This window comes from Podarcis filfolensis, assembly GCF_964270895.1.
Source record: "Podarcis filfolensis genome assembly, chromosome: 16".
Taxonomy (NCBI): domain Eukaryota; kingdom Metazoa; phylum Chordata; class Lepidosauria; order Squamata; family Lacertidae; genus Podarcis; species Podarcis filfolensis.
The window spans coordinates 7,565,963-7,581,122 of NC_139620.1; the positions used below are offsets into that span (position 1 = coordinate 7,565,963).

General features: G+C 49.1%; 1 protein-coding gene across 3 annotated transcripts in view; it reads right to left on the minus strand.

The window, feature by feature from the left end:
- Positions 1-15,160, minus strand: part of INTS3 (integrator complex subunit 3) — a 91,739-nt gene that overhangs the window by 1,521 nt on the left and 75,058 nt on the right. For all 3 annotated transcript variants that reach the window (XM_083591040.1, XM_083591041.1, XM_083591042.1), the window contains 5 exons: positions 14,413-14,461; positions 10,085-10,252; positions 5,726-5,826; positions 3,811-3,883; positions 1,842-1,998 (listed from right to left, as the gene is read on the minus strand). In XM_083591040.1, coding sequence (XP_083447166.1) covers positions 1,842-1,998; positions 3,811-3,883; positions 5,726-5,826; positions 10,085-10,252; positions 14,413-14,461 — 548 coding nt within the window. The remainder of the gene's footprint in view (positions 1-1,841; positions 1,999-3,810; positions 3,884-5,725; positions 5,827-10,084; positions 10,253-14,412; positions 14,462-15,160) is intronic.

Consider the following 15,160-nt stretch of genomic DNA (forward strand, 5'->3'; position numbering starts at 1 on the left):
TAGCGATAAAGGAGGCTGCCTGGGAGGGGGGAGGTAAAGACAGTGAACTTGCAAGGAAAGGAGACAGGAAGACTAAAATAAGCAATGAGGAGAGAAATTAGAAGAAAAGGAGGAGCAAAAAAACTGCTCCAGCTAAGGAAAAGATACTAAGGCAAACAAGAGGGAAGGGGGTGTTGAAAGGAACAGCTGATCAGCAAGCGATCGGGAAGGAGATAAGGGAGGCTAGCGATAAAAGAGGCTGCCTGGGAGGGGGGAGGTAAAAGCTCATGGATCCTCAGGATTTTTGCATTGGGTCACCCCAAATTCACCATCAGGTCACATAGCATGTCCATGGCTACAGCCTGCACCCAAAAAATCACGCACCCACTGTTGTGTGGGGCCGCAATGGCGCAAAGCACGGATCCACATGGATCCTCAGGATTTTTGCATTGGGCTACCCCAAACTCACCGTCAAATCACATATGTCTGTGGCCACAGCACGAACCACAAAAATCATACATCCACTGTTTCGTTCAGAATATTTTTTTTTCTTGTTTTCCTCCTCTAAAAACTAGGTGCGTCTTATGGAGCGAAAGATACGGCAAGCGTAAACATATCGCGTTTATAAATTTTAAATGTATTGTTGTACATTGTTTTAAATGTTTGCTTTCCTTCTGGGATTGTACCCCCAGGTGTGTTTTATAAGCTGGTCTCCGACCGTAATAAATTATCTATCTATCTATCTATCTATCTATCTATCTATCTATCTATCTCTACCTACCAAAGGGTCTGTTTTTTTTCTCTTTCCCCCAAATATGGTGGACATGTAAGAAAGCTAAAGGCTCTGGGGGAATGATACGTAATGAATGTTCAAAATGGTTATTCCTGAAAGTCCTGAAGCTTTTCTCTTCAGGATAATAAGGATGGAAGTCCCGAAAAAGATGGTTAAACTATTTATAGATGCAACAACAACAGCCAGAATCCTCTAAGCACAGAAATGGAAAGGAGGAGAAGTACCAGTCGAGGAGGAACGGCTTCAAAAGTTAACGGTCTATGCAGAAATGGTGAAATGGACAGCAAAAACGAGAGATAAAAGAGGCGAACTGTTCGTGGAAGAGTGGAGACCCTTTTTGGAATATTTGAAGAACTGTTACGAGTCAAATGAAAACGCGACCAGGGTTCAAATTATGAGCAGGGGAACGAAAACAAGGATAAGTGAGATAGAGGATAATTGTATTGAAGTATGTCATATAAAGCAGTAGGAACAAGATAGGAATAAGGGTGGGAAGCCAAAATTTGAGAGAAAGCAGAGATTGAAATGTAAGTAAAACTTGTGAAAATCAATAAATATGAAAGAGAGAGAGAGAGAGAGAAGAAAGAAAGAAAGAAAGAAAGAAAGAAAGAAAGAAAGAAAGAAAGAAAGAAAGAAAGAAAGTTTTGTTTCAGGGGGGTGGGAGAAAGAAACTCTTTTCACCCCGAGTCTCACATTCCCTCGGAGGCAAACAGCCTTTCCACTGCTTTAATACAATTATCCTGGATCTGCATTCCAGCCACGGAAAAGTCAAGGGGCTTCTGTACATAGAGACTGCTTTCTCCATGCAATAACGGGCATGATCACAGGCCAAGGGCACATTCCAGCCGGGCCAGAGCGCTCGGGGATGGTGACGGGAAAGTCCCAAGGGCCGGAACAGAGAGGTTGGGGGCCGCATTTGGGGACTGGAGGTTCCCCACTGCTGCTATGTTTATTTATGAAAAGCATTTGCACACCACAATATATACATCGCCGCATCAGGGCACCATGCAGCAACAAAACATCCCGTGTACCCACGTAACCCAGCCCCTGCCGCAAAGGCTCCGCTCACCGACGCACTGCTGGAGGCAGACTCCTCCTCGTTGTTGGCGGGCTGCGCCGCGTTCTTCCGGCTGCGGGGGCTGGAGACGGTGGCTTTCCGGCGGCTCTTTGGAGGCTTGCTGGAGGAGTCCTCGTACTCTTCGGCCAGGGAGAAGAGGTCGCTGAACCTGGGGAGGGGAGATGACACAGGGTGGGTCCACGGGCTGTGCAAGAAGCTCTGCACCCAAGAGCATTTTCAGGTTGGGGGGTGGCGGCAGGTCAGGGAATGCCGGGGACTCCCTTGAGCTCGACCCGGAAGCTGCGGCGAGAACACTGCAGGAGGATGCAAGGCCTTCAGCACCTCAGCTCAGAGATCCGCACTGGTTGTCAATTTGCTGTTCGTATACAGTCATATACATATACAGTATACAGAGGGACGCGGGTGGCGCTGTGGGTTAAACCACAGAGCCTAGGACTTGCCAATCAGAAGGTCGGCAGTTCGAATCCCCGCGACAGGGTGAGCTCCCATTGCTCGGTCCCTGCTCCTGCCAGCCTAGCAGTTCGAAAGCACGTCAAAGTGCAAGTAGATAAATAGGTACCACTCTGGCGGGAAGGTAATCTTTCACTTATGTATTTTTATTTTGTAAAATCTATTCACCACTTCTTTGTTGTTGTATTTTAAAAAACCAACAACCTCAAAGCAGTTTCCCCAAAGAACGACACAACGAAATTAATAGCAAAAGCAGAAATTTAAGATGTTCAAAGAAATACTAATTAAAACCAACGATAGGCTTAAAAACCAGATTAAAACACGGGTCAACGTTCTGCCCGTCGGGACAGACTTGCCTGTACAAAAAATATGTTTTTAGTAAGTGCAGAAAAGTAAAAGGCAGCACCAGTCAATCGGCAGGGAGTTCCAAAGTGTAGGTGCCGCCTCGCTAAAGGATTGATGGCATACCAATGTGGAATGAGGATTATGTGGCACCTGGGATGGTGCCAGTTCTGTAGTCAAGTTGGCTTAAAGGCTGCCTTGCACGTAAACAGGCCCCCAAATTGTTAAGCAAATACAGTGGTACCTCTGGTTGCAAACGGGATCCGTTCCAGAGCCCCGTTTGCAACCTGAGCAGAACGCAACCCGCGTCTGCGCGGATCGCGATTCGCTGCTTCTGCGCATGCGCGTGACGTCATTTTGAGCATCTGCGCATGTGCGAGTGGTGAAACAGGTTACTTCCGGGTCGCTGCAGGACTCAACCTGAAAAGATTTAACCTGAAGCAAACGTAACAAGAGGTATGACAGTATAAGGTAAAGGTAAAGGGACCCCTGACCATTAGGTCCAGTCGTGGCCGACTCTGGGGTTGCGGCGCTCATCTCGCTTTATTGGCTGAGGGAGCCGGCGTACAGCTTCCGGGTCATGTGGCAAGCATGACTAAGCCGCTTCTGGTGAACCAGAGCAGCGCACGGAAACGCCATTTACCTTCCTGCCGGAGTGGTACCTATTTATCTACTTGCACTTTGACGTGCTTTTGAACTGCTAGGTTGGCAGGAGCTGGAACCGAGCAACGGGAGCTCACCCCGTTGCGGGGATCGGAACCGCTGACCTTCTGATCAGCAGGTCCTAGGCTCTGTGGTTTAGACCACAGCACCACCCACGTCCCTGTAAGTGAAAGATTACTTGCTCCTTTTTCTGGCTTGCTTGCTTGGAGAGTGAAACAGCAGCAGCAGCAGCAGCAGGGCTCAGGGATTGTGGAACGATGCCACCCCACATGCTGCCCCTGCTTTTGGGGGAGAGAAGCAAGTTCTACACCCTTCCCTTCCTGCCCTACAAGCAAACCTCTGCTTGGCTCAGTCTGCAGGGCGAGACTTTTTTCTCCATCTCTCTCCTGCTCACTTGCTCTCCTCTGGAAAGGAGTGTGCCCTCTTTTTTCTAAGCCCCATACAGTACCAAGGAAAGCCTTCGCCCACCACCCCACAAATGCAAACACAAGAGACGGGCACTCACTTCATCTTGTGGGCTTCGTCGCAGCTGGCCTGGACGTGCTGGAGGGCCTGCAGGATTGGGGTTTGGCTGAAAACTGCCGGGAAATCGGAAGGAAAGAGCAGCAGTCAATGAAATGAAATTTTAAGAAAACATGGCGGTGTCACATCCTTGGAACATGCACATCTGAGAGGACCGCAGGATGAACGGCAAAAATGGGGGGGGGGTTTAACACCAAGTCACTTGCATGTGTAAGAGCCCAGGCAATCTGCCCTCTGCCAAGTCAGGACTCCTGGTCCGGAATTCTTGTCTACACTTAATGGGCAGCGGCTCTGCGAGGTTTCAGATGGGAAGTCTCTCCCAGCCCTAACTGGAAATGCCATCAGGAATAGAAACTCTCTTTCTTTTTAGCTATTTTCCCTTCTTTTTTATTTAATAATAATAATAATAATAATAATAATAATAATAATAATAATTTATTTATATTCCACCCTCCCCAGCCAAAGCCGGGCTCAGAGTGGCTAACAACAATAAAAGTAATGCAACATTCTAAAATCAATTCATTCTATATATCATATTCATATATATCATATTCATATGATATAAATGTGATAAAAGGTTCCCCCTCCCCCAATTATTTCTTCTCTGTTCTTTCTTTCTCTTTTTTATACAATTGTGTTTGGTAAGGATAATGAGTATTCTACATTTTTCTTTTTTCTTCTTTTTGATTTACTGCTTTTTATAAATGTGTTTGGATTTTAGTGCTCCATGTGTTAAAAACCTTCAATGAAATTCTTTTTTTAAAAAATAATGTTTGTTTTTAAAAAAACACAGCTTATTCTGGGAATTATGAGAACTACCTAAACTGTATAGAAGCTTATTCATGTATGGCAGAAGTCCCAGAAAAGGAAGAATGGATACAAAAACTTATGGAATATGCAGAAATGGCAAAACTTACCAGAAGAATAAGAAATCAAGATAATAAACTTTTTTTATTATAAAAGAATGGAAATGGGTTATGGAATATTTACAGATAAATTGTAAACAGGTATGAACATTGGTAGGATTACTGTAGTAACCCGCAGTTTTATAAGAGTATATATTTAAAGTAGATGAATAAATGAGCAAATTAAGTTAATTTGGATATACAGAAGATAGATATAGATATATATTAAAGATTTCTTGGTTTACAAAAGTATGTGCAATGTCTCTTTTTTCAAGTTACATTTTCTACAGATCCGTTTCATTTGTTGAGACATTAGTGTTACCTTAGAAAGAAAAGGGGGAAAGAGGTGGGGGGCATGGTGGGTGGAGTCGGGGTCGGGTGGCGATGTTTCTATTCTACTTAATGCATGTGATATGCAGAAGATATTAAAAATAAATTTAAGGAACTGTAGAAAGAGGGGGAAGGAAGTCAAGTTTTGAAATGTTAAAATGATTGCAAAATTAATGAAATGTATAAACCTGAAAAGCATAAATATATATATATATATATATTTAAAAAGGGAATCAAACCTGGGACTTTCTGCCTGCACTCAGCTACGGTCCTGCACTTACAATTCAGACAAGAGTCTAGTCCTCATGATCTTAAATAAGAATGCTGGTTTAAACAGGAAGCTGGCTTATACGGAGTCAGGCGTTTCGTCCACCTAGCTGAGCGCTGTCTACATCAGGCATAGGCAAACTCGGCCCTCCAGATGTTTTGGGACTACAACTCTCATCATCCCTAGCTAACAGGACCAGTGGTCAGGGATGATGGGAACTGTAGTCCCAAAACAACTGGAGGGCCGAGTTTGTCTACATCGACTGGCATCAGCTCTCTGTGGGAGAGTCTTTATAAACCCTTCCTGCAGATGCCACTGGGGACTTTCTGCCGGCAGAGCAGGGCTCTGGCACTGGGCTTTAAGGCCTCATCGCCAAAGGGAAAAGATGCACTTACAGTTCTGTTTGGTGTTGGTGAGGTTCAGGCGCAGGTTATCTAGGTGCTCCAGGATCTGTTCCAAGGTGAGCTGGGCGAGTTTGCTGCTGGAACTGCGCAAGCTGGAAGCAAAGAGCCAGAGAAAGGAAGGGGGGAAAGAGGACGCAGGCAGGGTCATTAGAAATGGGCTTCTAACGTTTTGCATGGAAAACAACGGCAAAGACTCAGGACCCTGGGAGCGTCTGCTTGCTTTCCCCTCCTACAACTTACAACGAACGCACCAAGTATCTAGCCCTCATGAAAGCATGAGTTAAGAACGCAATAAGCGCTTTGATGGCCCATCTAGTCCAGCCGCCTTTTCCCACACCGGACACAGAGGGGCTGCAATGGAAGCATGCGAGCGGGGCCTGAGAGCAGCACCAGCAGCAGCAGTGCTCTCCTCACTTTCAATTCTTAAAGGTAAAGGGACCCCTCACCATTAGGTCCAGTCGTGGCCGACTCTGGGGTTGCGACGCTCATCTCGCTTTACTGGCCGAGGGAACCGGCGTACAGCTTCCGGGTCATGTGGCCAGCAGGACTAAGCCGCTTCTGGCGAACCAGAGCAGCGCACGGAAACGCCGTTTACCTTCCCGCCAGAGCAGTACCTATTTATCTACTTGCACTTTGAAGTGCTTTCGAACTGCTAGGTTGGCAGGAGCTGGGACTGAGCAACGGGAGCTCACCCCGTCGCGGGGATTCGAACCGCCGACCTTCTGATCGGCAAGTCCTAGGCTCTGTGGTTTAACCCACAGCGCCACCCGCGTCCCTCCAATTCAATTCTTAGGAGCTAGGAAAAAATCTGGGCAGGAACAGTAGCCATCGTCCTCCAAGTATCTGCTTTCCAACTTGTCTGTGGTTTCCCCACTTGCTTATTTTGGCTTCTTATGTTTGGGGGAAGGGGCACTGTCCGTTTTTAAAATAAGCTCTGGTCCAGTTGCTTAGCATTGGTGTTCGGATGCTGGAGAAGGAACTCCACTAGATGTCGTCCTTGCTCTGTGAATGTTAAGAAAGGATCTCCTTGTTCTCTGAATGAATGGCTACATGCCGTGTGCGTGTGTGTGTGTGTGTCCGTCCTGCTTTGGGAAATGTCTTGCCATGAACACAGGAAGCTGCCTGGTACCACGCAAAGGCGATGCTCTAGCTCTGAGCGGCGGAGGAAAAGGTTTTCCTCCCTCCTAACACTAAGGTCCATATAGTTAAAGCTATGGTTTTCCCAGTAGTGATGTATGGAAGTGAGAGCTGGACCATCAAGATGGCTGATCACCGAAGAATTGAGGCTTTTGAATTATGGTGCTGGAGGAGACTCTTGAGAGTCCCATGGACTGCAAGAAGATCAAACCTATCCATTCTTAGGGAAATCAGCCCTGAGTGCTCACTGGAAGGACAGATCCTGAAGCTGAGGCTCCAAGACTTTGGCCACCTCATGAGAAGAGAAGACTCCCTGGAAAAGACCCTGATGTTGGGAAAGATGGAGGGCACAAGGAGAAGGGGACGACAGAGGACGAGATGGTTGGACAGTGTTCTTGAAGCTACTAACATGAGTTTGACCAAACTGCGGGAGGCAGTGGAAGACAGGAGTGTCTGGCGTGCTCTGGTCCAGGGGGTCACGAAGAGTCGGACACGACTAAACAACTAAAGAACAACATCAACAACACTAGGAGAGAGTATCTGATGAAGCTGGACGTGGAAGGCTCAGGTCAAAAGACTTCTTCACGGGGTGTGCAAACTGCAGAACTCGCTCCTATGGGATAGGAGCAACCAGCTGGGATGGCTTTGAAAGAGGACTTGGTGGGGGCAGCGATCAAGGGCAGCTACTAGCTCAAGGCTGCACCTGCGGTTCTCCTCCCACTCCTCTTATCCTCACAACCCCGTGCGGCAAGGCTAGGCTGAGAGGCAGCGACTGACCCCAGGCTCACAAACACTGAAATTCAGGGCTGAGCAGGGATTCGAACCCGGGCATCTCCCAGGTCCTAGTCTGGCACTCGAAGCACTCCCCCACCGCAGGCTCCTTTGGCATCTGTCATAGGGACGCAACCTGTAGCCAGGCTCTGAGCAGGCAGAGTGAGATCAGAGTCCTCTTTTGTATGAGCAAAAAGAAAGAGCCCTCTTTTTCCAGACATTACATGGGAGCACAGACACGAGATCCAAAGTGTTGCTCCTATGATGCAGAGGGAGATGGTGGAGGTGAGGGATAGCTCTAGGTTCCATGGGGGGGGCACGACCCCCTCCCGCCCTTGAGCCAAGCAGAGAGCAGCAGATCTGCCTTGCCCCCTCCACAAGACAGGTGAAATCGACTCCAGGTAGCCCAGAGAGGCCGGAGCCCTCCTCTCTGCATCCTTCCAAACCTCTCCACCCTGCAAAAACTTCCACTTGGCTCTAATTGGGCTTGGGTTCCTGGCACAGGACCTGTCAGTCACAGCTGGGCTGCCCCCCGCAGGGAAATCTCCCAGATAAATTGCCCTGGGTTTGCAATGCAGATGCGAAGGCGGCTCAAGGAAGTGGGTCCAATTAGGAGAAGCAAAGCGAGTGGCTCTCCGCTCTCTCGGGATAAGACGATGAAAAGAGAAACACAATAGGAGGTGTGATTTTTGTCCTCGGGGAAGGGGTGGCAACGGAAGAAGCTGGTGGCCGCCTTTAGGTGCCTCACTCACGGCCCGTATGATCTCTTTGCATGTGCAGATTGAGGTTTACAGCTTTCAGTATTTTTTAAAAAAGATAAACGGGGCAAGCTTCTAGTCCTTATGACGGTGACAAGAGAGCGCACCAGGAAATTAGGCCTGATATACTTTTCTTGATCCACTCAACAACAAACGTTCGCTGGGTGATTCTTGGTTCAGCTGCCCTCTCTCAGGCTAACTCAGCTCGCAGGCCCATTGTGAGGATAAAACAGGACAGTCCTTTGTTATTATCCTCGGAAAGAAGGGCAACACAAGAAACAGGCAAATATGTATTGCAACCAAACCTCTACCCGTGTGTTGTATGGAGGATAAAATTATATGTAGTCCCGACATGCAGCAAAATCCCTTTGGATAGTGCGGGGGGAGAGAGATGCTTTTTGAACATCCCTCCTGTTTTGTTTTAAACTCCTTGCATGCAGAAAGCTAGCACCTCAAACATGTGTGCCTTTTCCCTGGCACACTGTTTTTCTAGGTGCAAGCTGTCATTGTGCAGATGGCCTCTGCCTGCAGCAGCAGCAGGCCCGCAGCCAAATACCCCACACAGGCAGGCAGGCAGAGCAGAGTTGAACAGAGGTTGCCCATGCTTGCTGGAGCTAACACAAGAAGAGCCTTGCAGGATCAGGGCCAATGGCCCATCCAGTCCAGACTCCTGTTCTCACAGTGGGAAGCCCTCAAGCAGAACCCTCGAGTATTAGGGCAATTCTCCCCTCCTGTGGCTTCCAGCATCTGGAATATCTGTCTCCGACTGCGGGACAAGAGCATAGCCATCGTGGCTAGTAGCCACTGTTGGCCGCCTCCTCCTCCTCCAAGGTTTGGATGGCATGCCTACCTCTGGTATGGAAAAGCAAAAGTACATAAAGGATTCCACAACCGTTTAATAAGAAGGTCACTGTTCAAAGTATGGGAGAAATAGAAAGATTTACTAGAACCAAAAACACCCTGGTGGCTATCACCTACTGAAGCACTATCACTTAAAATATTGGGGGGCAAAGGAGAGTGGCTAACATATAGAGCGCTGCTGGTTGAAAGAAATGGAAAGTTAACTTTGAAAGAATATGATGAAATAAAAGAACATCTTCAAAGCTGGCTACCATCATAGACAATTAAAGGATATCTTTGAGGAGGATAATAAAAAAGGCTTCTTATATTCGGTTTCCAGATTCCAAAAGGAAGCGATAGAAGAAAATACAAAATTATTTTAAAAGGGCATATAATGTTCTTTTGGAGTGGGAAACCAAAGATGAAGAAGTAAAACCGGTAATGATTAAATGGGCGCAAGACATAGGCCGTAATATACAATTTCAGGATAGTCCAATCTGCTTTCAAAGCCATCTAGGCTGGCGGCCTGCTATTGCTGATGTTTTCGGATGGTGCAATAAAGTCTACGACGAGGTTGGCGGCTGTCGCTGCATCTTGTGGCGGCGAGTTCCACAGTTTAACGACGCCGACGGGAGCTGCAGTTCGCAGCAACTCCTGGAGGGTCGAAGTGCCCCTCTCTCCTGAGCCAGGTGGAGGGAACAGCCTTGTTCTTGCTGTCGGAAAACCCCGGCTGACCTATTGCAAAATCACCCGGAGATCAACCGGGAAGCAGATCCCAATCTACCTTCCGCTCCCCGCTGGGCTGAAGCGACCTCCTCCTCCTCCCTTCCCAGCCCATGTTTACCTTTGGCGTTTTCGGGGAAGGCTGTTGTTCTTGATCAGGAGGGACTTGATGTGCTCGGCCAAGAGGTCGTCGTGCTTGATGCACCAGTGCCGGAGGATGCTGGTAGTGAACTGGTCGTCCGGGTGGCACGGCCGGCTGAGGACCATCTTCACCATGTCTTCGCTAGGCCTGCGGCAAAATGCATGGCTTATTGTTATTCCTGCTTTTTGTTTGTTTTTCCAAGGGGCAAGAAAACCAGGAGAACGGGAGAAGACCCGTTGTCGTGATTTAATAAGAGAGCCTCACGCTTGGCAGCGGAATGTGGCCCTCCAATCCTCTCTGCCTGGCCCCTGGGAGTTCTCCGCAGGCCACGCCCCTCACCAGACTCCGCCCCCCTCAGAGGCTTCTACTGTTCTTGGAACTCTAACCCATGTTTCTCGCTTGTCTGGACAGACCGACAGGGGCGTCTGCTTAGAAACCAGCCTACTGTACAAAGATAACGTTTATTTGAACTGATTTTATAATGAAATGATTTTAGAACGTTGTATTATTTTACTGTTGTTAGCTGCTCTGAGCCCGGCTTTGGCTGGGGAGAGCAGGATATAAATTAAAAAAATATATTATTATTATATTATTATTACTATTATTATTATTATTATTATTACAGTGGTACCTTGGGTTACATATGCTACAGGTTACATACGCTTCAGGTTACAGACTCCGCTAACCCGGAAATAGTACCTCAGGTTAAGAACTTTACTTCAGGATGAGAACAGAAATTGTGCTCCGGCGGCGCGGCAGCAGCGGGAGGCCCCATTAGCTAAAGTGGTGCTTCAGGTTAAGAACAGTTTCAGGTTAAGAACAGACCTCTGGAACGAATTAAGTATTTAACCGGAGGTACCACCCACTTCTGCCTCTGCCTCTCCGCCCATCCGGCGGGCGGCCCCTGGGAAATTTGCCCATAAGGGAATGTGGCCCTCAGGGTGGGAAACATGGAGGCAGCAGCCTTAGCCGAGTTAAGACCTGGATCCTGGCCAGCCAACAGATATTCTGGCTGTCATAGCTAAGCCAGCCCAGCGCAAATCCCTTAAAAATATCCCACGGAGCCGAAGCCTGCCTCAAAGGAAGGCCAGATTTTCCCAGCATGCCCCTGCTGTTGAACACGCAGCTGGGAAGCTGCCCGAGTTTCCCTCAAGGCAGCAGGAGGCGCTGGGCTCCGGGGCGCTGCCTTCCTTTCCTGGGTTCGTTGAGCGTGGCAGGTCAGAGAAAGGGAGAGGAGAGACAGCCTGCTCCCTTCCAGGCCCCTTATGAATAGAAATTAAAGCGCTCTCTGCGGGGCCATTGGCAAAGGTCACGCTGGGACATCGCAGCATCCCTGAGGGTCCGAGTCGGGGAGCAGGAAGCACAAAACAGTAGCCGGTTTCGGGAGAGAAGTCACAGAGGCAGAAGCTGGAAAAGCAAGGCGCTGGCGGATGCTTGGCCTCTGCCTGAAGAAGGGATTGCAACTAAAAAAACTCTACTGGATCAGACAAAAATAAAGCAAAACAAACCATCCTGTTTCCAACAACCGTACGCTGGGGGGCTCCAGGAAATCCAGAATGGACAGAGCTTATAGAACAGTGGTACCTCGGGTTAAGAACTTAATTCGTTCCGGAGGTCCGTTCTTAACCTGAAACTGTTCTTAACCTGAAGCACCACTTTAGCTAATGGGGCCTCCCGCTGCTGCCGTGCCGCTGCCATGCAATTTCTGTTCTCATCCTGAAGCAAAATTCTTAACCTGAGGTATTATTTCTGGGTTAGCAGAGTCTGTAACCTGAGGTACCACTGTATTGCATGGTTTGCCCTCTCTGAAATTAACGGAGCTTGATTCATATCAGTGAGTCTACTCCAAGTAGGACCACCACTGGCTACAACCCATAACTCCCCACCGTCACCTTTTGTCCTGCCACCTCGAATTCAGTTATGAGCGGCCCCAGTGCTAAATTAAGTAGCAACCGAGTTCCTTGCTCATCTTGGGGGTCTTCAGAACTCTTTCTGCCCGGCCCGGTGCCCCTCAGGGAGATGCAATCTGGCCCCTTTGCTGCCGCAAAAATCTATCATTAGATGAGCGGGGGGGAAAGCAATAACCTCCCCACCTGCAGCTTGTTTGCAGGGATCAGCTGAGGAGAGGGGCTGAGTGGTGGCACATACGCCAGCCGCATCCACCGTGACTCGGTGAAATAAAAAGGTTAGCTGCCCCAGCTTTTAAATCTCGGCATTTTTGCAACAGAAGGAAACTGAAGTTCTCCGATATCTGCACTGGAACCTGCATACGGGGCTGTAGAAGACCCAACAAAGCCCCCGGCTGCAATTATCAGTGCCGGCCGTCGGAAAAGTCACGGACACCCTCGACCGCTGTTTGCTGCTGCCTCTGGGCGGGTGTGCTGGGTCCAGGCAGACGATGTCTTGCCTTAATCTGAGCAGCTGCGCAGGAAATTGGGAGCCAGCTCAGGTCAAACCAGCAACGAGATAACACCTTCCCCAGCGCTTGGATTGCCAATTAACATTTTGGAATTGCAAGTCGGGTTCAGGGAGGGAATGCACTCTGCCTTTCAGCTTCTGATAGCTCCCCAGCCGCCGTGGCCACACGGACCCTGTCCATAACTCATTGCAATGCCGTCCGCAGCCCTAAAGGGCGATTACATAGAGCGGGGAGGCGAGAGGAGGCAGGCAAGCGATTTGCTCTGTGTGTTTGTGAAATATAGCTTTAATTTCCCACCCTCAGCTGCTGTGTGTCAAAAGTTTGGGCTTATTAAAAGCTGGAAGGCTCAGAGAGCTCTTCCCATCATGGGTAGAAGTTGCATCAGGAGACGGGGGGAATGTAGGAAGTTGCCTTATACCGAGTGAAAACAATTGTGGAAATTGCAAAGCAGAACCTTAAGAGGGCCAGATGGAGAGGAGTAGAGGTCCGTGTGTGGCCCTTGGTTCCCTGCCCCTGCTTAGGAACACACCCAGGAGAAACATAGGTAAAGGTAAAGGGACCCCTGACCATTAGGTCCAGTCGTGGCCGACTCTGGGGTTGCGGTGCTCATCTCGCTTTATTGGCAGAGGGAGCCGGCGTACAGCTTCCGGGTCATGTGGCCAGCATGACTAAGCCGCTTCTGGTGAACCAGAGCAGCACATGGAAACGCCGTTTACCTTCCCACCGGAGCGGACCTATTTCTCTACTTGTACTTTGACAAGCTTTTCAAACAACTCACACACACACACACTCACACACACACACACACACACACACACACAACCTCTCCCACTTTGGCTATTTTTGGGTCACTCCAAACGGGCACCAATGCAACCTATTAGCATTGGCACCGCACGCCAGCCCTGCTCTCTCGGGGGGCTCTTTAGCCCAGAGCACTGCTCTGCCGCTGTTATAATTTCTGGGGGGAAAAACGGGGAAGAGGCCTGCAAGGTGGATGTCTTGCCCTCTGGCCTGGAGATCAGGGCTGGGGGAAGAAGAGTCGGCCGCAGGGTCTCCATGGCAAAAAGAAGGGCGCCCGGGGCATGTGCAGAGGCCCACGCTTTTTTCTTTGTTTTTGAAAAGGCCATGCTCTGGGTGTCAGGAGAAAGGGCTCCCGTGTAGCCCCGGACTGACCCAGAGCTGAACCAGAGTGGCCATCAGGAGAAGGTATCTCCCTATGGCTCTCTCTGCGGCTGTGTTCGCGCCATGCCTTTAAAGCAACCACACACACCCCAGCAAAGAATCATGGGAATTGTAGTCTATCTCTTACATACAACTGCCAGCACCTCTTAAAGGTAAAAGGTAAAGGGACCCCTGACCATTAGGTCCAGTCGTAACCGACTCTGGGGTTGCGGTGCTCATCTCACTTTACTGGCCGAGGGAGCCGGCGTACAGCTTCCGGGTCATGTGGCCAGCATGACTAAGCCACTTCTGGTGAACCAGAGCAGCGCACGGAAATGCCGTTTACCTTCCCACCGGAGCGGTACCTATTTATCTACTTGTACTTTGACATGCTTTCAAACTGCTAGGTGGGCAGGAGCTGGAACTGAACAATGGGAGCTCACTCCGTAGCGGGGATTCGAACCGCCGACCTAGGCTCTGTGGTTTAACCCACAGCACCACCCGCGCCCCATAGGAGAAACATGGGAAGTGTTAAAAGCCCCGACTGATGCCTTCCTCCTGCCTGATTTCTTTCTCTCTCCATCCCTTGCCTTGCCACCCCTGTATTTTGGTAGGCACCAACCATCTCCCTGAGAGACCCTTTTCTTCCCATGCAGCCCTGAAGCCAGGCACCTCCGCTCGAAGCGCACTTGAGGCAACTGTGACATACGGCGTTTTGGATACTTACTTCTCCCGTCTCAGCTGCAGCAATAAGCAGGAAAGCGCCTCAGGGTGTTCTGAAATGCAGAGAGAGGTTTGTTAAGCAGCTGCTAACCAACTCCGATGCAGAGCTCTGGGCTCCTGGGCAGCATATATCTATATATTTGCCACTGCTTCAGCAGAGCTGTGGTCTTCAGCCTGGGCCCAGTGTCAGCACACAGATTTGCATTCTTGTAATTTATTATTACATTCATATGGGCGGCCTAGGACTCACGTGCCTACGGGACCGCCTCTCCTGGTATGCCCCGCGGAGGACCTTAAGGTCCACAAATGACAACACTTTGGAGGTCCCAGGTCACAAGGTGGTTAGATTGGTCTCAACTAGGGCCAGGGCCTTTTCAGTACTGGCCCCGACTTGGTGGAACGCTCTGTCACAAGAGACTAGGGCCCTGCGGGACTTGACATCTTTCCGCAGGGCCTGCAAGACAGAGCTGTTCCGCCTGGCCTTTGGTTTGGACTCAGTCTGACCCTTATGTTTCTCTCCCTTTATAGTTTTGATCTATGGGCTACTTTTAAAAAGAGGCTGCATTTTAAATTGCATTTTAACCTGTATTTTAAATTGGGTCCCCCCCCCCATTATGATTTTACTGTATAATTTTACTGGTGTTAGCTACCTTGAGTCTGGCTCTGGCCGGGGAGGGTGGGGTATAAATAAAATTATTATTATTATTATTATTATTATTATTATTACTATCATCCCACCCTTTTCTCCAAAG